This window comes from Dipodomys ordii, unplaced genomic scaffold, assembly GCF_000151885.1.
Source record: "Dipodomys ordii isolate 6190 unplaced genomic scaffold, Dord_2.0 Scaffold4, whole genome shotgun sequence".
NCBI lineage: Eukaryota > Metazoa > Chordata > Mammalia > Rodentia > Heteromyidae > Dipodomys > Dipodomys ordii.
The window spans coordinates 16,706,964-16,732,911 of NW_012267220.1; the positions used below are offsets into that span (position 1 = coordinate 16,706,964).

The 25,948-nt window shown below is 38.2% G+C and overlaps 1 protein-coding gene across 1 annotated transcript in view; it reads right to left on the reverse strand.

Moving 5' to 3' along the window:
- The window catches only part of Fat1 (FAT atypical cadherin 1), a 112,213-nt gene that overhangs the window by 25,462 nt on the left and 60,803 nt on the right, over positions 1 to 25,948 (reverse strand). The window contains exons 4-10 of the mRNA XM_013025924.1: positions 20,653 to 20,714; positions 16,491 to 16,820; positions 15,957 to 16,167; positions 13,135 to 13,274; positions 10,075 to 10,350; positions 9,734 to 9,944; positions 810 to 4,877 (exon numbers count right to left, since the gene is read on the reverse strand). Of these exons, the coding sequence (XP_012881378.1) occupies positions 810 to 4,877; positions 9,734 to 9,944; positions 10,075 to 10,350; positions 13,135 to 13,274; positions 15,957 to 16,167; positions 16,491 to 16,820; positions 20,653 to 20,714 (5,298 nt within the window). The remainder of the gene's footprint in view (positions 1 to 809; positions 4,878 to 9,733; positions 9,945 to 10,074; positions 10,351 to 13,134; positions 13,275 to 15,956; positions 16,168 to 16,490; positions 16,821 to 20,652; positions 20,715 to 25,948) is intronic.

Sequence of the window (25,948 nt, forward strand, 5' to 3'; positions counted from 1 at the left end):
CTTACAAAAGAAAAATACCTCAAAGCATCACTAAAATGTATACTTAAACACAGCAGCTATAATGCAGCCCACACTGAAGCTATAATTATTTCCTTTTGACACATTTCTCATACACTAGGTATTTCTTATCTAAGTTATACCTAGTGCGTAAGAAATATATCAACAGAATGATATCAACAGTTCAATAGAAGGAGTCATAATAAAAATCAAGTCTAGTGCTAAAACACTTGAAATGCAGCTTCACAGATTTCTCTTTATTTTAGATTTTTTTTTGTCAGTTACTGTGTTGAACTAGGGGCTTCCTGCTCTTGCTTGGCTAAGCTTTTTCTGCTCCAGGCTGAAGCTTCTACCATTTGAGTCATGACAGCCACTTCTGGCTTTTTGCTGGTTAACTAGAGATAAGCTTGCTAGGAACAGCTATTCTCAGATATCTTCCTCTTGAGTAGCTTAGGATTACAGGTGTGAATTGCCAGTGCCCAGCTTATTTTAATATTCTGGACTAAAACCTCTAACTCTCAACTTCCTTAAAATCCCATCTAACATACTTGTAATACAATTCAACTTAAACCACGTGATTGAAATTCTTTCTTTTGTATGTGTGTGCCAGTACTGGGGCTTGAACTCAGGACTTGGGCTCTGTCCTTGAGCATCTCTATGCTCAAGGCTAGTGCTCTACCACTTGTGTCACAATACCACTTCCAGCTTTTTCTGTTTATGTGGTACTGAGGAATCAAACCCAGGGCTTCATGAATGCTAGACAAGCAATCTACCACTAAGCCACATTCCCAGCCATAGCTGAAATACATTACCTGTTATAAAATATGTAACTTGTCTGTTAATCTCTTCAGAATCAGCATCAGTGGTACTTAAGATGGCAATTACACCCCCTGGAGGATCATCTTCACTCACGGTCCCTTTGTAAATCTCGGCTGTGAACCGTGGTGGATTATCATTAACATCGGTGACGGTAACATCTACAAGGGCTGTGGAAGACAACTGCACCTTGTCACCATGATCTGATGCAACCACTTTAATCTGGTAACTGCGTCTCTCTTCATGGTCAAGTTCCTTCAGAGTTGTAATCCAGCCTGTTTCTACGTTAATGGCAAAAGACTCAATGATGTCCACACTTTGTGACTGGTCTAGACTGTACATAATTTGGCCATTGGCTCCTGAATCCAGGTCAGATGCTCTGACCTGGATGACTTTACTGCCCCCTGGCAGGTTTTCAACAATAAACGCTTCATAGGGATTGGATTCCAAGACTGGGCTGTTATCATTTGCATCTTTCACTTGGATACTAACATCTACAGAAGCTACTACTTCATAATCATCATGAATGCACCTGGCGAGTATGGCAAATTGATACCACTTTGTCGTCTCATGATCAAGCCTCTTCTCCAGTTTCAGTCTTCCACTCTGTCTGTCAATCACAAAGAATTCATCTCTATTACTTTCTGGGGTGTTCCCTTTGATGAGGCTATACAAAACAGCACCGCTATGTTCTGCTCTGATCAGATCTATTTCGGTACCAATAGGCATGTCTTCTGAAACAGTGTAGGTATAAAAAGGCTCTGAAAATTTTGGAAGCTTTATTTCCGGTGGAAGTATTTTTACATAGACAGGAACAACAGATTCTTTTGATGGCGACCCATTATCTACAGCTCTCACAAAGAAAGTAAAGATCTCATTTTCTAAGCCAACTAGACTTTCCTTTGTGGTAATTATGCCTGAGAGTGTGTTAATTTCCAAATTTTCCATAACACTTTCAGAATCTGCTTCAATGGTATAAGTGACATCAGCATTGGATCCCTCATCAGCATCGCTGGCAAAAACTTTAATGACTGATGTTCCTTTGGCTACACTGGATCCGACGTTTACCTCATACTTGGTTGCTCGGAACTGTGGAGCATTATCATTGTCATCTGTTAGGATGACATTAATGGTGCAGAAAGCAACTTTTCCTCCAGCATCCTTAGCCATCAGGCGAACTGAGATCACTTTCTCTGTTGGAGTCTCTCGATCAAGTTTTTCCGAAGTGAATATCTGTCCTCTGTCATTTATGTAAAATCTGTCTTTGGCAAAGTCATTTACAATATGGTAAGTGATGTGTCCATAAATGCCAGAGTCCCTATCAGTCGCTTTGACCTCAACCACTAGGGTATGCAAGGGAGCGTTCTCCGCCAGTTCCACTTCATATTCATTCTGAAGAAAAACAGGACTGTGCAAATTACTTCCAATTACAGTTACATGAACCTGGACTGAACTTCTAAAAACCCCATCAGAAACAGAAACATTGAGTGCATAGAATGGCTTCAAGGTGTGCCGTCGCAGGTTTGAGAGTGTGATAATCCCTGTTTTGCTGTCTATGACAAAATTTTTATGATCATTGCCAGATACAATGGAATATTCCAACTTGTCTATGTCTGTACTGTCTGCATCATAGGCTTTTACACATATCACAAAATGCCCATGAGCGGCATGCTCGCTGATTTTGGCTTGGTAAATCTGTTGGTCGAAGAGTGGCGGATTGTCATTGAGGTCAGTGACGTCCACGGTGATGATTACTTCACTGCTCAGCTGGGGCATGCCTCCATCAACAGCTCTTACGTAAATCTTGTGCTGTGGGAACTGCTCATAATCCAAAGTTCTGACAAGTGAAATGAGACCAGTGCTGCTGTCTATATGAAAATGGTCATGACTCTTACTATGATTTCCAAACATCTGGTAGGAAATTCCCCTGTTTGGTTCTGAATCAGCATCCGTGGCTCTAACTTGAACGACAGATGTTCCAATTACAGATGCCTCTGACAGGGTCGCAGAGTAAGACAGTTGCACAAACACGGGAGGGTTATCATTGATGTCTTCCACTATGATGTCAACGAATACTTCAGCATGAGCCCCAGTTAAGGAGTCTGTAGCACGAATGCTCAGTTTATACGCCGGGTGGGACTCAAAATCCAGAGGAGCTATGACATTGATAACTCCAGTATTGAAGTTAATGGTGAACTGACTAAATGGATCTCCATCTGTGATACTATAGAACACTTTCAAGCCTTCTGGACTGTTGGCTTGGATGTGGACCACTGGGCTATGCATCTGGATGTTTTCTGGGATCTCTGCACTGTAGAAAGGTTTTTCAAACACAGGCATGGCTTTATTCATAACTGTGATTGGAACTATAACTTCAGCTGAAAATGGTGGGTTTCCCCTATCTTTTGCAACTACTGTGACAAGATATTCTTTATTTAAGGTGTCAAGTTCAAATTGCTTTTTCAGAGAAATTTCACCAGAGGGTCCAATTTGAAAGTGGTCATGATGCTCCTTCAGGTAGTAGTGTACTTCCCCATTTCTGCCACTATCTCTGTCTACAGCAGTGACGGAACGAATGATATGGCCTACCTCAGTATCTACCTTAACAACTGCATAGTAGGGAAGATTGACAAACACTGGTGCATTATCATTTTGATCTTCGACAGTGACTTTAACAATAACATGGGCCACTGCCGAAGGCTTATGTTCTTGGGTCACTTCGACAACCACATCGAACAACTCTTGCTGCTCACGATCAAATGGGAGGCCAGTGGTTGACAGCACTCCTGAAGTACGGCTGATTTTAAATCTGCGATCTGGATTAAGGATGTGATAGAACAAAGGCTCGTTGATTGGATTCCCAATAGCAGTAATGACAGCTAATGTCCTGGCTTCAGTGGAGTTCTCTTTCACTTTTGCAGAGTAGAAATCTTGGGTAAACTTCAATTGACTTTCTTTGCTTTCTTTCACATTAACTTTCACAGAGGTAAAGCTGGTAAATCTGCCATCTGAAGCTCTAATGGTTAACTCATAACGACTTCTTAACTGAGTTGTGTTTTGTACAGTTATAGTGCCAGTCTTGTAATCCATAGAAAACTTCTCCCCAATGTTGCCTTCTGTGATGGAGTATATTAACTGGGAGAATGCACTGGAATCAGCATCTGTAGCATTTACTGTGATGACTTTTACACCTTTGTATGTTGGCAACAAAAGAGATGTTTCATATAATGACCTGGAGAATACAGGAGGGCAATCATTGATGTCAATTACATGTATAGTGACATTAGCAGCATATTCAGCAAACAGACGTGGTGTTCCCATGTCATGCACTTGCACAGTGAAGTGAAAAACACTTGTTTCTTCATAGTCCAAACTTAGGACTGTGTGAATAGCACCAGTGCTGGAATCAATAGCAAAATACTTATGCACAGAAGGTTCCACAATGTGATACACAAGCAAGGCATTGGATTCTTTATCTGCATCAGTTGCTCGAATCACTAGGGGGGCATTGCTGTCTGTGAGGACAACACTGTTGATGGATGCAGATTCACTAATGAGTCCTGAATATTCTGGCTGTATGAAAACTGGTGAGTTGTCATTCTCATCCTGCAGGTGCACTAGAACAGTTGTATTGGTGGATAAACCAGCCATGTTGGTTCCTTGTACTGTCAACATATAAACTGGCAAAGTTTCAAAATCCAGGGCTTTCTGAGTGATGATACTTCCAGAATGGGGATTGATATCAAAAGCATCACCTAGATTGCCATCTTTTATTTCATATACCACTGATGACTGACTATGGGCTGTAACCATTCCAACAAAACTTCCGATGCTGATAGTCTCACTAATTTCCACAGAGTATTCCTTGGATGTAAACTTGGGAGAGGCATTGTCAGCAATCGTGACAATGATGTGTACAGAAGTAATTTCACTCAGTGGTGGGTCACCTTGATCAGTAGCTTTTACTATCAAATCATATTCTAGTTGGTTACTTCGATCTAATTCTTTGGCAGTTTTTAGAGAGCCCAAGATGGGATCAATTGTAAAAGAATTTCCAATATTTCCTAGAAGGCCAGAAAAACAAAAACAAAAACAAAACATGTTAGAGATAAGCACAAGGACCAACAGAAGTTAATAGTTGAAGAAAAGAAAACTTTCTTCAAAGATATTCTGACACTCAGAAGTGCAGGTTAAAAAAATTAATATTTGAATAGAACCCTTGTTTCATTTGTTACCCACCCAAAAGAAGGCACGCTTTTCAGAAATTTGACCACAAATTGTTACAAATAAAAAGCAGAAGGATTATTATATACCTAAAGCCAATTGCACTTTCTACTGGTTAAACTAGAAATGCACTGAGGAAAGACATGGCCATCCTTCCACTAAGAAGCAAGCTAGTAAATGGTTTTCCAATAGTCCCTCAAAATCTTTCTAGAACATATTTTATCCGTTGAGCATTTACCCCCTTGCCATTTCTCAAGATTCCTATTTATTATTCAAGGGAAGATTATAATTCACCAGGCAAATTTACACCATCATCCAAGAAAATTATCCCTTATTTTAAATAAGGGAACAATTTACTTAAGTAAGTTTTGAGAATTAAAAAAAAATATTTCCTTCTTAATCTTTTTCAGGTCAATTTATCTTCCAGTGCTCTCAAGAAGGGGACGCTGTGCTTCTGAAGACACATGTGGCAATGTCTGATTGTTAAACTGGGAATGCAGTGTGTTACTGGCATTGGAGAGGACAGGAATGCTGGGAAATCCCCTTCAATACCCAGGATAGCCCCGCTACAATTTATCTAACTCCAAATGCCCAGAATGTTGCAGCTGAGAAACAAGCTCCCAAGAAAGACTGTTTTATTGCAGGCCTTTCCAGACTATACTAACACAGATTTAGATCTAACCTCAACTCCACAGTGGGCCATAGTTTTGTATCTTTGAAGAACCTCGCAGTTCTCGGTAGCCTTTTGAACAGATCAAGGCTGTGTGAGGATGCTTACGTTGGATCCATCCATCCCTTTTCTGTTTCATACGTCCAGAATGCATTATTTTAGTCATAACACTGAATTTATTCTTCCCCAAAGAACTATTAAACTTTTCCCCAAACCAAGTTCACTTAACTACTTTGTCAAGATCTTCTTCCTCCAGGCTTGCAATCAATGTGGCATTTCACAGACCAGAGCTACTTCGGTGTGGTCTGCAAACCAGGGAATTAACCAAGCACTTCTGTCTCCACCTCATTAACACGAAACATTACCTCTAACAGTCTTCATTTCCTTCCTTTCAAAAATCCCTTCCAAAAATCCCTGACAATTTTTCCTAAAGTCAGACCCAGCCTGGTTTTCATTACGTCTGTCGGGTTATGAATCCAGGCCTCCAGGCAGTGCCTCCGTCTGTGGAGGCCCTGAAGCTCTGAGCTGAATCCTGGCCCAAGAACAGTGTTCTGGTTCCTCTGCCAGGCTGCTCAGACACTAATTTCCGGCTTGTCTGTTTTAGAAGAGTCAATGATCCCAGGATCTCTCTCATTATATCTGTAGTCAGTCATCAGAACTTAAGAGTCCTTTCTTCATCTATCTGAGCCACACCCTAACCTGTCAAATTGTGAAAGATTGCCTGGCCTGACACGGGAGACTCTGGTAACCCTTGCCAGATGCCATCACTCCCTGGGCTTTGTACTTACATTTTTACTTACATCTGTTTTGACAAAGCAGCTGACCTGTCAAAGTTTGTACTTGCTCATCTTTCTGTCTTACTTATTTTCTAGAGTGAAGCCTTACGCTCAGTGAGGCCTCCGGCATGCCAAGTCTCAGATGCAGGAGCAGCCTGGTAGTATCAGAATGCACTACTTCCTGCACAACTTGCTCCCTACCTCCAGCCATGCTGGCATTCTTTTTGCCCTTCCATCAATAGAGGATACTTTTATACGACCTCAGGAGCTTTGTATCTGCTGTGTCTTCTCCTCACATAGCCTTCCTCCACCCTTCACCACTCATTCATTGCTTCAGCCTTTATCTGGACTCCTTATTCAGTATGCCTCTTCCTCTCCCCTACCCTACATTTTTTTTAGTAGGATGTGTAATAATCTTGCTTTTTATGAGCCAAAAATTCAGAAATATTCTTTATCAGCTAGAGCATCCTAACTGATAGTAACCCTGAGCTTGTCCCTGATATCAAGAAAGTTAAGCTGGAATCCAGATAGTGACTTAATACATGGCTTCAACACATAAATCAAAGAAGGAAGCTTCAGAATTCTGGAGGAGACATCAGTAACGTGGTTTGGGGAAAAACAGTGGGGGCTGCTGATTGGCATGAAAGTTCTCCTGCTGATAACTGGCAGATTCAGCAAACTCTGAGATACATCTATAGTATTTGTGAACAAGCTAATAAGGCTGTGGGTTTTAGAAGTATGTCCTGGGTTGGGGGCTCATTCGTTCACTAAAGCTGAGATATGGTAATCTTAAATTGTCCTCTGTATTTAAACATTAGAGCAATGTTTGTTCTTAAGTCACAATTATATTCCCCACAGGGGGTGTAAAAGAGATGTCAGAGTACTGTGTGGTAGGGCAATCTCTCCCAATTTACAATCCTAGTTATCTTTAAGTTAAGCTTGAGGAAGACCCAATTCTAATTAATAAATGTATTTACTGAGTGTCTTCTATATCCAGGCACCACAAATATCAGGGTAGTACTCTAGCTGCTTTTAAAAACGACACAAAGGGAAGGAAAGACTATACAACCCAGGGGTTGGCACCGGCATGTCTTCAGAGCATAACTCAATTGTTACTGAAAATGTATCTTTTCATTAAATTCTTTTTTCCCTAAAAACTCCTAATCAGACTAAAGCTTTTCCTCAATAAACTGTTGCTAATTAAACATGCAGTGTTATGGTCAGAATTTATAACCAGCCTTTTGAAATTTATTAAATGTAATATGATGTAAATTGAAACCAGCTGAATCAATGGTTAAATGAAAAGCAGTATGAGAATTTTACAGTTCCTATTACATACACACACACACACACACACACACACACACACACACATACACACACACACACACGTATTAATGGTAATGGTTGCCTACAAATTGTTTACCATAATTTCACATGATCAAAACTATGAAAGTATCTTCAAAGTTCCAATTATCTTCAAAGTTCCAATTTCACACTGGAACGGTCTACTGGCCCTATCTCTTCTTTGAGAGGGGAGAGTTCCATTCTTAGAATACCACGTTACTAACTCCATCAGTCATTGCAAGTATTCAAAGAATGCACATGCCTTTCTCAGACACCAACAATCATATTTTAACCACCCAGTTGTTGAAAATTATGTGAAAGCTAAGGAAAAGTTTAACATTTTCTCCTACATAAGCCCAGTTAGTTTGTGTATGACAAAAATCACTGTATTGAAATGCTCAGGCATGCACAAGTGGAATGTACTGTTTTTCTAACTGCCAAGTCTCTGAAGCAGTGGGAAAATACCTTATCTTTATTCAAGACATTAACAAAGCAATTGACCGCTGCCATCATAAGCAGCACACAGAATCTTTTTTGTAATAACCTCAACTTGAAATAGAAATAGATAAAAATTTAAATATGTAAAGAAATAAAACTGGTTTAACTACACAAGGCATACAAGTACATATTCTGTTAAAATATTCTCCTTTAACTCAGATATTCATTACGTGATATATAAACAATTTATGCCTGAGACATATATATATACATATATATATATATATGTAGAGCTCTAGATTTATAGAAAAAAAAAGACCAAGTAAAATGGAAGATTTCAATTCTCTAAAATCATTACAAAGACAGAAGAGTGAAATACTACTTCTTGTACTAACAATGTGTTGAAGAAAGCAGAAAATTAAACTTCTCAGCATTTCACCACTTACTTATGATACCTACATTAATAAGGAAATCCTGATACAATGCCACCTCTGACTGCATAAATGTGCTCCACACCAGAGGTCTTTTCTTTCACGAAGTGTGCCATTCTAGCTCAAACATGAATGCCACTTGCGTGTCAGCCACATAAAATGACCTTCATTACTCTGTATGGTATGAGTGAGTGTGTGAACAGCAACATAGCACAGAAAAGTGTTAGAGTGGGGGGACCTGCTCTGTGCTGCAACTGCTTCTTAGTCATCCTCCTTATCAAAAACAGGACTCTGCATCTTCTGCCAATCACATGTACAAACACCTAGACCCACAGGCACAGTTGGTCTTCCTGATTCTTTCTGCCTCCAGGCCAACTGCAGTAGGGTTCTTCAGCCTCTTGAACATTTCTCTGACCTTACAATCATTCAACTCCACCTGACAGGATATGGGGGTAAAGGTGTAGGGTAAAGAAAGCTAAACTTAGGATGGAGTAGGAGAGACAGGACACTCACTTTTCCACAATTGACTCAAAAAGAATTGGACAGGTCAGCACCATCATGGAATTTCCTGCTCTGCCCAAGAGAAAATTGCTCTCTGAATAAAAATATAATGTTAAATTACTAGACCATCATTTTCTTAAGTGTGTTTCACAGTTAACCAATATTCTGGAAGAAATAACTTTGTGGTTACAATAACTTTAGCAATACTGAATTGGCTACATAGATATTTTCTTTTCCACTGGGCTTATAAGTCTGAAGTTATTTTAATATTGTGAAGCCCCAAGAATGCCTGAGATCCAAACCTACTAGAATTTTTATCGCTGTTCTCTGCTGAGTTAAAAAAAGAAAAATAAATAAGTAAAATCTTCTTTTTCTTCGGCATGTAAAACAGCAGCTAAAGATCAAGTTAAGCAATGTTTGCAGTAATACAAAATTTTTGTAGTGATACTCCAATACTTAACTGATTTTAGAAAAGAAAAAAAAATATTCTAACAAATATAAAAGTTAAAAACCCTTGAGTGCTCCAAAATTACCTGATTCGATTGAGTACAATACTTCAGCATTTTTCCCTTTGTCTTTGTCCAGAGCTGTAACCTGCAACACAACTGAGCCGACAGCAGCTGACTCATAAACCCGTCCTTCATAAGAGGAACTGGTGAACCACGGGGCATGGTCATTTGTGTCACTGACGTTAACGATGATCCTTGCAAAGTTGCGTTTTACAGGCACATCTTGATCCCGTACCTAGAAGAATAACATACGATCAATCAGGTTGAGGTTTTTTTCATGGATTAAAAAGCACTATCGCCCTCAAACACAGGAAACTACTCTTCAGGAGCCAAAAGGGGGTGAGAAGGACAAGCAGATGTCATACCATGACTGTAAGAATATGCTGGTGAATGGCTTCATGATCAAGTTTTTCAGACGTGTACAGGGAGCCAGTTGCAGGGTCAAGGCGGAATTTTTTGAGACTCAATGGGTCTATACTACTCTGCAGAGTGTAGATTAGCTTGTTTTTCTCATCTTTATCCATAGCGCTGATTTGCAGTATTTCTGTTTCTGGTACTGTATCTTCAGGAATAACAACTTCATATTTTGATGTAGAAAACTGAGGGCGATGGTCATTTGTATCTATCACTTTGATGAATACCTACAGTAAGTGACAAAGGGTCACAAAATAATAAAATGACTAATTATGATACTTTAATATTAAAAGAGTCAACACTAAAACCACATACACATTGGAAAAAAGCTGGTATTTTAGCAAAATTAGAAAATACAAATGAGAAATAGAAGTAAAAAGATCTAGACTCAAAAAGTTAAAAAACTTCTCACTTGTAATTACTTAAAATATTTGAGTGAGGTAATAAAATACTATTCACACTTAAAACTTTCTTTCTAAAATACAGACTTAATTTCTCTTCAGCGAGACCTCTGTAGGTAACAAGAGAAAATGGAGAATTTACTTTGCCAGGAATTGTAGACAACATGTTCCCTACATTACATTTGAATATGTAACTATCTATTGAGGCAAATAGGAGAGAGCTGCAAATAGGAGAGATGCAAACTGAAAGAATGTGCAATGTTGTTCCAATCAAGAAAAAACTGACTTAGGTTGCTAAGTTACCTGGAGACACAAAGAAGGTAAGGCAATGAATGTGAGTGGAAGCAATGCCAGGCAGCACCTTAGAAGAGAGCAGTAACATGAAGAGCACACAGGGGCTGCACCTGCAGAGCACCTGCATTTACACTGCCTCGCCTTACTCCTGCTGTATGGAGGATGCTCCCTGTGTAACCCACAATGTCTCCCAAGCATTCTCACATATGCCATCTGCTGCCACTAACCTGCCTACACAAAACCTGCTCTGCTGGCCCTTGAGTTTCACTCAGAAAGCCAAGTCTACCTTGCTGTGCTCTGGTGCTTTATCAGCACAGATCTGGATTTCTGTGTTCCTTTCTGTGTGAAATCTGTGGCTCTGCTCTCTCCCAAATGGTTATCTCTTTCTTGTCAGTCCCAGACTGGAAATCCAAACCTAAATACTAGTTGTTCCCTTTGCCCTATGCTATTACAGGTCAATTTGAGCTCTTTTATATTCTAATTTCCCTGACCAAAATTCATTCATGAGGATACAATCAAGATTCTGAAAATGAACTCAAAGTATCGAATTACAATGAAGCACTAAAATTTAAGAGAAAATGAATCGAGAACATATTTCTGAGATTTTTAAGGAATTTGTTCATGTATAACATTCATTCTGAGGTTTTCGTGCCTTCCTCCCCTCAACTGGGTTCACTGGAGGGTAGTGAGGTTTTTTTTTTCCCTTTTTATTGTTATCTTTAAGTAGTTGTACAAAGGAGTTGCCATTTAACAAAGCAGTTGATGACTACAATATATCTTAATCAGTGACACCCGATCATTAGTCTCATCCATCCCTCCCCTACCTACCTTTCTCTTGATCTTCTTTATTTTGTATGCTAAATTGGATTCTTCATTCTAGCTAAAAGTATAATTTGGGGAGAAGAGATGCATTGCTAAGAATTCATTTGTACAACAGATGCTATGGGACTGTTCGAAATGAGCATGCCTGATCGAGGGCCACTTCCAAAAAGCCTAGGCATCTGCTCAGCCAATTTTGTAAGCTGTACACTAAGCTCTCTCGAAGAGCTTCCCTGCCACACAATCTCTGCAGCATCTTCATGTTTTATTCCTGCCTACAGTTTCTGAAGTTCAGTTTAGGGGGCTTATGACTCTGCTCGTAACTACAATTAGAACAATAATCAATAAAATGGAAATTTCAGGACTGACAAAAACTCATACCAAAAAAAAATTGCAAAGTGAATCCACAAAAGCATCACATAGTATACACAGCATCAATTCTATGTCCATTACTAATCATAAGTTTTTACAGAAAGGAATAAAATATTTTCACAACTGGGGCTGGGAAGGTGGCTCAGTGGTAGAGCGTTTGCCTTGCATGCCTGAGGCCCTGGGTACGATTCCTCAGCACCACATAAGCAGAAAAAGCCGGAAGTGGCACTATGGCTCAAGTGGTAGAGCACTATCCTTGAGCTGAAGAGCCAAGGGACAGCACCCAGGCCCAGAGTTCAGGCCCCCACAACCGGCAAAAAAAAAAAAAAAAATATTTTCACAACTGAGCTTAGACTATTTGCTTATTTGTTCACTGGAAATACACCACATACAATATTTTTATAATTCAATGCAACTAAATGATTTTATCAGGTGACTAGCTCAGAAAGATTTAAAGGGACAAAACTTTAAAAAAAATGATTGAAAACTAGAACTTAGGAGCACTTCATCCTCTAATCTTAACTTCTTCCTTTTTAAGGACAGAGAAATCAGACACAAGGCTTCTGTTTCTATCCCATTGTAATACAAGCTCATAGAAGGCATGATTTTTCCGTTACTGTCCACACTACTTGGCTTCCTAACTAATATCTGGCATAGAACAAATGTTCAACAAGCCATTTGTTAAATGAATAAATGAACTACTCTCTGTCTCCTCCTGAAGGTACACAATGATTATTCATCCAGTAATGTTCCTTTTGTACAGCTCCATCAAACATACTATATCAACTGAAGAGAATTAACAGGAAAAGAGAATTTAATTTACAGGATTTAAACAAGTTTCAAAGCCTAGCAATCTCACGATCTTCATCATGAGATAGGAACAAATAAAGATGGTAGGGGTGTTAAATTTCTGTAACTACTTAATCACATACAAACCAAGTAGAGATTTGTAGTTAATTTTCTCACTCTAAATAATGAGCTTGGGTATAAACTACATGAATATAACTTCTGATTTTAGAGCCTAAAAGGGCACAATCAGCTGTCTGTGCCACCATGAACCCTAAAGGCAGGATGGTCTCCATCCTCTTTGGCCATACATACCAGCAATATCTGTAGCTCACTCACCTGAGTAAGGATTGTGCTTGTTCCGTCTGTCGCCTCAACTGTGAGGTTATAGTTTGACTTCTGTTCTGCATCAAGGGGTTTGGCAACAATGATGGTTCCAGTGCCCTTGTCCACGTCAAAATGACTGTCATAGTTGCCACCTAGTTTAAATGAGGACAACAGAAGAGCAAGTCACAGGATGAAAATCCCTCATTTATTTTGTAGCTTTCTGATACCTAACAGCAGTAAAAATTCACTTCTAATGTAACCACCAAAGGTAATCCCAAGAACCAGCATTTTGAAAGGAATACAATGCTTTAGGGCAATGCTGAACCCTAATTATCAAGGGAGCCAAGAATTGTGAGGAAGCCAGAAAGCAATTCTAAAGAGAGGGAGAACACTGCAAACATTGCCAAAAAAAGGATCTCAATTTACTTTTCAGACATTCTTAATATTAACTTAATTTATATGTCAGTTTAAAAGCATTAATGGTCATATAAAAGTTTGAAAGAAATCTTTATGAAACTTTGAGCCTATTACTTGACTAAAATAACTATTAAAAACAAATGCTTCCCCTTTGTACAACTACTTAATAATTATAAACAAATGCTAACTGAAAAAAACTAGTAATAGTTACTGCTAATTAGTTCTAGTTGTTATATACTATTTGAAAATGTTTTTCCATTATCAAACACAGAGCTATATAAAGCAAAGTTTTCTGTCCTAGAAACAGCATCCTGATGTATCCTCAATTACATTGCAAATCTAACTCTTCAAATCTTCTCAACTTGAAATATTTATACAAATGAAATGAATTGAAAAAAAAATGAAGGCACAATTTTGGTTAGAATACCAAAAAAGCAAAACAACATAGAGACACATGCAAGGTCTTCAATCGTACATAAAACTATGAATCTAGATATGCGTTAAGAGCTCTACATTAAAAAAAAAAAGGTAGCAGAAGGGGTTAATGGCAGAGGGACCAATCAGATAAAGGAGTGTGGTAAAGGGTGATGGAAAGTAAATACGATCAAAACATATTACACAAGCATAAAAATGCCAAAATGAACCCTAGTAATTTATATAATAGTAATAATAATAGTAATAAATAACAAATGAAAAAGTAGTTAATGTATTTGTAACTGGAATGGGTGACCACATATATACTGTGAGAAGAAACAGCAATGAAAAACAATCACTGGAAATTAAAAAAAAAAGTTCAATGTAAAACTCAGTGCTTTTATTTTAGATCTCATAATCTGAAATAAATTATGAGATCTCAGCAGATACCTTCTGCTGTACAGTTCAGGTCACAAGTCATCTGAAAGATGTAAAACACTTCTCTAGCAAGTGTATCTCCTGGCACAGCCAAAGAGGAAAGCAAGCATGGAAAGCAAGCACAGAAGAAGAAGAAGAAGAGTCAGTCAAACCAGTTCCAAACACAACCAGATATGGAGTCAGGTACCACACAACAGCAAGCACTCTGACCATCTGGAATGTGATCAAAGTTAAAGAAAAAGAATTACCTTAGTTATAAGTAACCATGAAAATCACATTTTCCCTTAAAATAAACTTTAATCGTTTCAGACCTATTATCAACAATTATTTCATAGTGATCAAATATGGAGAAGACATCTCAACTGTGTAGTATGAGAAAGTGTAAGAAGGGGGACAGGGACAAAAACACCTGTCCTGCCCACCTGTGATCCCTCACCCTGAGTTCTATGAGCTTCATTTTCCTACAGAACATTTGCTCAGCTAAGCAGTGGCACAAGGAAAAGAAAGATGACATTCCAATTAGAGGTGAACTGCAATCCATACATTTGATTCAGAGTATCCTACTAATTAAAATACTGTGAAGAAACACAACCAACAGAGTAGAGTGATAAACGCCTGTAATCTCAGCTACTCAGAAGGCTGAAGCAAAAAACACTGCAAGTTTGAGCCTAAAAAATCTTAGTAAAACTGTCTCACAATGTAGGATGTAATACTAGCTATCAGGAGACTGAGATCTGAAGATTCTGAAGCCAGCTGGGGCAGGGAAGTCTGTGAGACTCTTAGCTCTAAATTAATCAAAGAAAAAGCTGAAAGTGGTTCTGTGGCTCAAGTTGGAAGACTGCTAGCCTTGAGTAAAAAGGAGCTCAGAGATAGCCCCAAGCCAGAGTTCAAGCCTCAGGACTGGCCAAAAAAATTAGGATATAAGATGTCAAAGTCAAATTTGAAATTTTAAAATGTATATTGAATTGGCTACTACATTCTATGGGTGAGTTCACTAAATGACATAAAGGAAACATTTATGTAATGAGCCATGTTTCCTACTGAAAATGAAGTAAAATAAAACCCTGAAGCTGACAGTCTAGTTTTTTTGAGTTACACAAATCAAAATCTGTAAGTTTATCCTCTACTAATCATCGACATATACAGTCACATAAGGACAGTTACTTTAGACATTCCAATAAATTCACTAAAAATAATGTGCCATATGTTTATATACATATACATACACACATATATATTAAAATTAGACTGGAACATTTAGGATTTTCTGAAACATCCTGACTCACTGAGAAAAAACTTACTAAATATTAAATATTAATTACTTTGTCTATAGAATACTTATTTTCAATAAGTTTAATATAAGTTATTGTATATTGTGAAGGTTTTTATAATCCAGGTATGACAATTTAAAGGAAATTCTCTGCCTCTAGATCTTACTCTCAATTTTAAATTCTCAATTTTAAATTCTCAGATGTGCACGAAAATGAGAAAAGCATATGCAATTCTTTTTCCTTCATGTCACCTATACAAGGACAATGACTATATGATCTGTGAGCAATGCATACCAATGATGTCAAACCAAAGGGGTGTGCCAGGAGGCTCAACAGATATCACACCAATCATGTGAGCAACTGGATCACTTTCCATTACAGTGAAGGTAAAAACTGATTCCTCAAATGAAATTGGCTCAGGGGATGGTTTGGGTTTGGAGATCCATTCAATGTGGAGCCTGGTGGTCGATGACTTCTGAGGACGACCATTATCAACTGCCTTAATCTGTAAAACAGGAGCAAAAGGGTAAAAGCAACAAATCAGAAGCTACATCCCAACAATAAAATGTAGGATTCACTCTGTTTTCAAGCAAGCCCGTTTCAACCACTGAATAACCTGTCTGTGTATACCATGCATTCCATGATTGATTCAAGAAAGCTGGACAGAAAGCTAATGAAAAAACAAACCCCCACTTCTTAAACATAATAGAGCACTGCCTAATTGGGTCACGAACACCAAATGCATTTACTGAATAGATAATTGGAAGAGATATGAGACCAGGTTCACAGTCAAAGTGTGTAAGAAATTCAGATTTGATCTTCACTCACTGAAAGAATATCATATTCTCCAGCTGCAGAGAACTTTTTGGATGAAACCACTCCAGTTTTAGGTTCAATAAAAAATTTGCCATGCTCATTTCCATCCTCAATGCTGTAGGAGATTTCTGCATTGGGGCCTTCATCTTTATCTGTAGCTATCACTCGATACAGAGGCTCTCGTTTGGCATTTCTTTCTCGTTCTAGTTTGTCTCGCTCTGGGAGTCGGATTTTGTAAAACTTCTGTAGGAATTGAGGTTTGTTGTCATTTTCATCGAGGATTTTCACAATTACTCTCGCAATGGTTGACTTGGGGGGTACACCATTGTCCGTTACAGTAACCTGTAGTTTAAAGGTAATAGATCAGCAATGTTTTAAAGATATAGAACAAGTGAACACCTTTTTCCTAAAGACAAGCAGCACTTGTATATGCTTCTTCAGTTCATACTGAAGGATGGCCCATACCATCCATCTCTTCTCAGAACTTCAGCAACCACCCTCTATGGACATAAGTTATTCTTCCTGATATGCAAGGAGCTGAGCAGGAAAACACCTGGTAACTTCAGGCCTTCTTTACCATTCAGTATTCACTCCTTAACTATGGTCACTACAATGTGAACTTTGACAAAATGTGAAGCTACCAGTCATGGATAGGACCTATACATAAGGAACTGGCTTTAAATACTTAAAGATTCCTTTAAGAAAATAATATATCCAATATATGTAGGCAAATTCTACCTAAAGTTTAATGCATTTAAAAAAATCTATCATTTTAGTTTCATCAACAATATGCCAAAGCAACATTTTAAACTATATGAAAAGATTTATTTGATTTCATTTGGCTGTTTTCTTATACAGAAGTTTTCATGTCTTGGAATTCATGTCAATTAGCATCACTTTATATGGTTATATGTACATAGCTATTGAGCTATTGTGATCTTCTGCTATGACTATCCTAGACATATACTAATTATTACAAATGAGGGAAACCATGGAGGCTGTTTTTTTGGGTCTGGCTTACTTCACTTAATATAATTTTTTTTCCAAGTCTTTTCATTTCCTTACAAAGGGATGATGCCATTATTTCGGATGGAGGCATAGAATTCCATTGTATATATAAACCACATTTTCTTGCTCTATTTATCTATTGAGGGGCATCTGGGTTGGTTCCATATCTTAGGTATGGTAAATAATGCTGCTCTAGTTGTGCTGGTAGCTTTAGTGTAGCTTTGCTTGTGAACATTTGGATAAATACCCAGGAGTGGAATGCTGGATCATAGAGATGTTTAGTCTTTTGAGGAATCTTCATACTGCTTTCTAGAGTGGTTAAACCAGCTTACCTTCCTACCAACAGTGTAGTAACATTCCCTTTTAGCCACATTCCCCCCAAGCAGCTTGGTGGCACAGGAACAAGCCCGAGGACCAATGCAATAGAACTGAAGACCCAGACATGATCCCAACAGACCTATGGCCACCCAATCTTCGATTACAGAGTCAAAATTATCAGATGGAAGAAAGACAGCTTCTTATACAAATGGTGCTGGCAGAATTGGCTATACACATGTAGGAAATGGAAGTTAGATTCCCATATATCACCCTGCACCAGAATCATCTCCAAATAGATCAAAGACCTTGAGGTAAGAGCAGAGACCCTGATATTGCAGGAAGGGATAGAGGATAAGGTAGGACTCCTTGGCACGGGTCAAAACTTCCTAAATAAAGCTTGAGATACACAACAAATCCAAGAAAGGCTGGATAAAGGCACTGCATTAAACTACAGAGCTTCTGCATGGCAAAAGACATAGCTAGCAAGATCAACAGAAAACCCACAGATTAGGAGATCTTCACCAGCTATATAGAGGCCTTATATAAAAAATATACCTAGAGCTCAAAAAATTAAACCCCTCAACAACAAATCCCCAAAGAAGTAATCACTCCATTAATAAGTGGGCTAAAGAATTAAAAAGAGACTTCTCCAGAGAAGAAGTAAAAATGGCCAATAGACATGTGAAGAAATGTTCAACATCGCTGGCCACAAAAGAAATGCAAATCAAATCCACACTGAGATTCCACTTCACCCCAGTTAGAATAGCCATTATCAAGAACACAAATAGCACTATTTTCTTTTTGAAACTTGGCAATGGTAAATTTTGTTTCAAAGAATGAATATATCTTTAGGGGACTTGTCAAGAATAAGCAAACCATAGTTGTTTTACCATGCCTAAAATAGTTTATTTTCATGAATTTTTCAGGACAAAATATTAAAATAAAACTATTACTATTAAATATTTTTTAAAAAACTGAGAGGTTAAATTAAACTTCTCAAACATTTCCTTTTGTTCAGGTCTATAGTCTTCATAAAAAAAAATGAAAGAGAAATACAACCAAGTACTGTGTTTTTCTATCACCAAGTTGTTCTAAGTTTTCTGTTTTGTTTTGAGACAGGATCTCACTATGAAAGCCCATGCTGGCCCTGAACTCGTGATCTTCCTGCCTAAACTTCCCAAATGCTAGGATTATGGGTATGAATCACACTGAAGTGAACCACCATGTTCTTAAATTTAGACTCAATAACCAGTAACTTTCAAACGGTGATGGAAAAAACTTCTCTCTTTTTTCAGACAGATAAACCAGGCCAGCATTAACAAATGAACAATACAGAGATCTAGAAACAAATCACTACAATACCTTATTTCCCAAAAATGTCTTACTATTATCTTCAAGGAAATGTGTTCTATCTTGCTTCTGACTTTCATTAAGAAAAAAGGGTTCGAGAGTGAGGTACAAAATCAATGTAAAGCTTTCAGTTCAAGCCAGGCAGAGGACAAAGGAGTGTGGTACAACTGCTTTTAACCTGCTTTTTTCCCCAAAATTTTACCATCTGTTTATTTTCTTCCATAACCACATTTGCCCTTCATAAATTCCTGTAGACACCAAATGAAAATCCAAAATACTGCTCTGTAATAAAGAAAATGAACTCAATGGAACAACAGAACCTGTTCAAAACTCTGATGTAATTAATATACGTTAAAATTCCTAATGGAAAAGCATTGTGGCTGTGAAACCACCTTTTCCGAAGAGGAAACTCATGCACATACACATGCCTCCATGGCTTCATACGTCTATGTGCACACATAATGAACTAAGCCTTTTGCTGACAAAGTTAGAAATGTTTAGCAAAGAATGTCATGATACTAAGAAGACAGTATTATCAATAATAATCATACAAAGAAAGGGAATGAGAAAACTCATTATTTAGAATTTGGGGTTACCTATGCTGTAGAATAGATGGGAAAGAAAAGTATGTGACTTTTCTAGGTCCAGCTCTAATACATCACAAAGAAATGTGGGCGTACGTGGCAGGTTTGGTCTGTTCTGTTCCTGCTCATGAGTGTCCTTTTCTTTACATCTCCATAGTATACAGACAATAGCATCGAGCTCTCTCCGTATTATATTCCACCGTCCTCCTGCAACTATTCCTAATCCTCACAAACTATTTATTGTGAACTAGAAACAGGCTGCCCGGTAGATGAGAAAGCATTATAAATTAACCAGAGTGAAAAGCCTTGACCGAAGAGAGTATTTTAGAAGACACATTTGACTTCACTCTACGTTTACTTCAGAAGATTTTAGAAATAATCTTAAAACCACAAAAAATCAGTTTTTTAAAATGCATAAGTAATGCGATGATGTAAGCGTAAAAATAAGAATTCTGGAAACTAGATACAGTTCAATAGCTTAGACTAGATGCATACCACCTCAGATATCTCAAAAATATAACACCAAGGAAAAAGGAAGCTGTAGAAAGTATAAGGAAAAATAGCACTACTGCAAATGACAATGAAATGCAAATGATAGAGTTGCAGGCATTTTCGTGTGTGTGTGTGTGTGTGTGTGTGTGTGTGTGTGTGTATATATGTTATACACACATGGTGTATAAAACACAAAGTTAGAATTGAATTTATATCAGCAGTGTGTTCTGGGGATGGACTGAATAGACAAAAGGGGACATAGGCTATATTTATGACGATTTAATTTTCTTTTTATTAACGACCAGAAGCTAGTAAAACATCAACAATAACATATTCTGGTTAATGGAAACAAGATTACGTTTTCCTAAGACATTTATTGCTGTAAGCATTGCTTAAATTATTAAAAGTAAAGAAATACATACTTCTAATATGTGTTCATCTTGCTGCTCTCGGTCTAGTTTCCTTGATGTAGTTGTGATAAGACCTGCAACAGAGGAAAGGCTTATCAATCCTTCCAGAAGAAGGTCAATTATTAAAAAACAGTGCAACTGAAACCATACTGTATAAAACTTCTTCATCTGTATCTCCTTTAGCTGGCTCCAAGGATAACAGGATGGATGGAAATAAATTCTATTGCTGCAATGAAGAGAAACATTAAAAACATCTCTTATTACCTTTGAACCATCTATTCTTCAAAATGAAGAACTGTAACAAAACAATAATGTGATTCACCAGGTAATGCTACACCGTCAATAGTCATTTAATGTTCAATGAAAGAAAAAAGACAAATGAGTCTCAAAGAAAATCTGTACCAAATTTAGCATATACCAAATTAGACATACTTTCCCCTAAGTTTTTGGCTCAAAATGATTCCAAATATTTCTCTAAATTTGTAAACAAAGCTCCACAGTGAATGAAGCAGTAATCATATCAGCAAGAATAATGAAAGTCTACATTATATTTAGGTACTGGGCTTTTCCCAAACCACATTTACAGATGAAAGGGGGCAAGGGTTTGTGGGAAATGCTTCCCTCTGGCATAAAAATGTCACATACTGCCGCATTAGCTTCGTTTTCAGCAGTCAAAACCTTTTGGAGTTCATCTTCCCCTCCCATTTCAGTACATCTTTCCTATTGCAAAGCCCATGAAGACATTTTTCAGTTAGCTGAACGGCCCCCAATGTGTGAAATTTGTGTCTTAAAATGGCATCATATTAACATGATAGCAATTCAAGAATTAAAATAACCTTCAAATAATACAAAGGTGCTAACTCAAAAAAGAAGTAATTATGTATTTAGAGGCAAGATGTCTAATCCTGTGGTGGGTGGGCCAAGTGTTGGGGGTGTCTAGCAGGCCTGGAGTGTGGAGAAGCAGTCAAAGCTCAGAGCACAGATCCATTTGGATTATACTATGAGCAGAGGCGAGAGCATAAAAACTAAGGAGGGCGGTGTGCTACAAATGACCAACAAACGGGTGGTAAGGAATCAGAACCTGAGAAGCAGTACCCCAGAAAAGAAATCCCAGTTGTTCTAGAAACCAAATTTAAAAAGGAAGTCCCTCCTCCACATATTTCAGAGGGCTTTGGAAGAGGAGATCATTATGAATGTCAAGATAGCAAAGAATGGAGTCAAGTGTGATGTCACATGCTTATAATCCTGGTATTTAGAAGGTTCAGGCAGGAGGATCCAGAGTTCAAAGATAGCCTGTGCCATACAGTAAGGCAGTCTCAAAAATCAAAAGAAACAATAACAGCTGGGAAAGAAAGAAAGACAGAAAGAAGAAAGAAAGAGAGAAGAAGAAGAAGAAGAAAGGAAGGAGGGAGGGAGGGAAGGAAGGGAGGAAGGGAGGAAGGAAGGAAGGAGGGAGGGAGGGAGGGAGGGAAGGAAGGAAGGAAGGAAGGAGAGTATATATAATAAGTGCCTACAAACAAGAGAAGATAAAGATGTAGACTGAGTGTATGGTAGCAGAGATCTGTAGTCCTAGATTGGCAGGAGGTGAAGACAGGAGGGTCACAGTCCAAGGACACCCTGGGCAAAATTAGTGTGGAGAAAAAAAATCTTTGTAGGTTCACAACCTTCTCACTAAAAACAGATCCTATCAGAGGCATCCTGATGCTTTCCCCTAATGCCATGGGCCCCTCTGGGTGAGGATGTAAAATTTAGTGCTTCCTACAGAAATTCCATACAGAATGAACTCTGAACAATAAAACCATGAGGGCTGGGGATAGCGCTCGGTAGTAGAGTGCATTTGCAAGGCCCTCAGTTGCAGTCCCAGCACCCCATTAAATTGACTAATTGATTAATTTCTTAATGAAACAAGAAATCACTAGGAAGCCAGGAATGTTTTAAAGGTATGCTTTTACCTGACAGCAAGGAACCATACTGAAAGATTAACATCCTGAGAGTGCTATCTGACCATGCTGCTCTCTGTCCGGTAGGATTTATTCTGTTTATAGTCATTCTCGCCTCTGTGCTTCAACACTTCTCACTCCTGCTAATCCTTGCCCAGTCCCTGGACTACTTAACAAAGTACCTATTTCAATAATAAATCCAAAATATGACTTCCTTATGCTTACACGTTACAAGCACTGTAGTTATTAAATATACAATTAACAGTATGATCCATTTCTTCACTGTAAACGTTTATGCATGTCTGCAATGTTTTGTGGGGTGTTATGCCCCCTAAATACTATGGATACACACTTCACAGAAACAGCTCAGAATTCAACGGCTTCAGAGCAAGCTAATGTTTTTCCTGCCTAGGTCACCGCCAGTAAATCAAGTCATTAACAGATTTGGAATTAAGAGTATTGTTCTCCAGAGGCCCAAATGAGTTTTTTCTCTCCTTCCTATCATACCAAACTGCCCAGGTTGCTGCATATGATTATTTCAACTCCATAAACTCAGAACTGTGACTTCCAAAAAGTTTTAAAAATAAAATGACAATAATTAGCCATGATTCATTTTAATAGACGCAAAAAAAGGTAAGTTAGAAAATAAAACAGAGGGCAAAGCAGAAAAATGCCTATGTAAGTGCTTTCTTTGGTAACGTTGTGTTTTGTTTTCACTTTCTGCAAGCACCTTTAAATTAAAAATAGAAATGAAAGGACAAAAATTAGATATTTTTCTCCCCTTGGTCTAGAAAAGAAAAACGTTGCATTCTTTATCCCAATTCTATTAAAAATGTGTGTAGGCTGACAGAGCAGGTACAGTGTCTTCTCAGTCACCAGGAGCTACAGATTGACCTCATAAATTTAGCTAAGACTAAGGGACCAAACTTTACTGCTGCTCGCGAATATAATTAGCAAAATTATTTGTGGCCTTTCAATGTAACTCTAGATATTTAGGGAATATATTTAAGGCAGAATATCAGATTCACTATCATGGTTCAAATGGAAATTTTACTCTGATATGCTCTATAAATCACTGTCTCCAAACTTTTCAAAACTCAAGAGAGAAGCTAAGACACTGCCTCTGCCTCTGGAGGAAAAACAAAACTGCAGAGCCAGCTGTTTGCCTTGCTTGATAGGAAACTGACTTTGAACCATTATTCTATTGTTCTATGCAAGAATAAGCAGAGGAAGGGAAAGATGAACAACAGAAAGTCCACCCTGTATCCTTACAATGGGCAGAAAAGAACCTGTTCTGAAGTGAGGCCTGGGGCTGGTTGGACTAGAAACCATGCTGTGATGGATTTATAACCTGAGCACAGATATGCTGCACCCCTTTTCTTTCTAGCTATATAAGCAGGAATGTTGGCTACTCTCTTGTGGTCAGTTTAGGACTCTTCTCTCCTATATCTTGACCTTTCAGTGTTGCAACCTTCGGCTCCCATTTTCTCAAATGGTATGATCTTTATTAGGGGTACTACAGGATGGGCTGTATACACGTGAAGTGGCTGAAGTGTTCTGGAAAGTCACCAAGAGCTTAGAACGCTGATACCCAAACATAAACTGTTCACTAGGCCTATCTTTGAATATATTAGTTCTCATACTCTTTTGTCCTCCATAATAGAATAAAAACTACCTAAATACCCTTTCACAACCCTATTAAAGATAATTACAAACAAGAGCCAAGAGCCTAGGAGATACGAGTCTTAATTATTAAGTTGTTTCAACTAAGGAGGAAAGAAAAAAAGCTTTCTATCTAAATGAATTAAAATAATTTCTCTCTATTCTTAAATGAGTTTACTTAACAAGCAACATGCAGGGTACAATGAAATTAATCAAGAAAACTGTTTCCCAAAATAATTTACCTAGTGAAAAATACTTAATGTGTGATCACCCCACATTTATCCACCCTTTCCATTCTAGCCATTTTGGGTCATAAGGTAGCAGATAAGAGTTGAAATAGGAGTGTTTTAGAACCATATATTCAAACATAAGGCTTCTGATTTTTTTTAATATGCAAGCTATACTAATTGAAATAAGCTTGCTCAGTTAAATTATTATCTTCAAAAAGTACAGAGATTATTTAATTCACGGGAAAAAAGAGGGCAACAGAATCAATACTGAAATTTTATTGAAGTACAAAAGTAAAACCAAGCACTGTAAGACACAGACATGGGAGACAGTAACTCTAGAACTCTGTATAACGTGACTGTTTCCTTGAAATATTCCAGTCTCTACAGCTGCGCCCAGTCAGTGCTAGTAAAATGAAATTGGCTTCACCACAAATCTGTCCTGCAAGTTAGAGAGTGCACAGCTGGCGGGCTGCGAAGTGTAGAAGGTAGACAATATCCACAGGTAGACACAGAAGAATCAAAAAACAGAACCAAGCACAGCACTCATCTGTTCATCTTTTTAGGACTCTAAACAAGCAGGAAGAAAAGTCTTTCAAACATCCTGACTTATGAGATCTTCAACCTGTCAACTGGAAAAGGTATATTATGGGGAACACAATAAATGAAGAAGGGAAAATCCTTGGCCCTTAAAAACTTGAGCCAGGATGGGATCCTGGGGAATATCAGGAAGACCAGAAACAATGCTGAAAAGTCAGAGCAGACCCGTAAAGACTTACAAGGGAGGAAGATATCATTTCTCCCCACTGCACATTCTAAAAATACAGACTGCTTCAGAGGAAGGCCTGAATGAAAGGTTCAGCTCTGCTTATGTTGTCTTTTGACACCCAGGCATCCATGTCCTTGCTCTGAGCTCGGAGGGTCTGTGTAGCCCGCCACTGCCCTTCCTTAGGTGCTGTTCCAAGGCCACATTTAACCACAGCCTGTGGAGAGCTCTTCTGGCAGCTGCAGCCATCTGAACAGCTATTGTTTGTCATTCTAGTACTGGTGCCGGCCGGATTAGGCTTGGAGCCAAGAGTGGAATTCTATTCATAGGTTGTCAAGGCTGGAAAATAGCTCAGAATTCATTTTGTTCAAACTTTCCGAGCTGCAGAGAAAGTGCTAATAAAATTAATCAAATGAACAGTCTAAAGTCACACACTGAATGGACAGGCAAGAGCTCCCATTCTGGTTAGTCAGAATTCTCTTCTGGTTTTAATTCTGCCTTCCTGGTTGTGTTTTTCTGTTGAAAACTGATGGCATTAAAATATAAGATCAAAAGCCAAGCTCAATTGATAGGGAACTGGCTTTGGTATTCCTATAAATGCTATCTTTAGTAAGGAAAGAAAGACAGGGGAAAGTAACAGTCTATTATAAGGTCAGCATCACACTGATGTAAAAAAATCACATAAACACACATAAATGCAAAAGCTTAAGTGC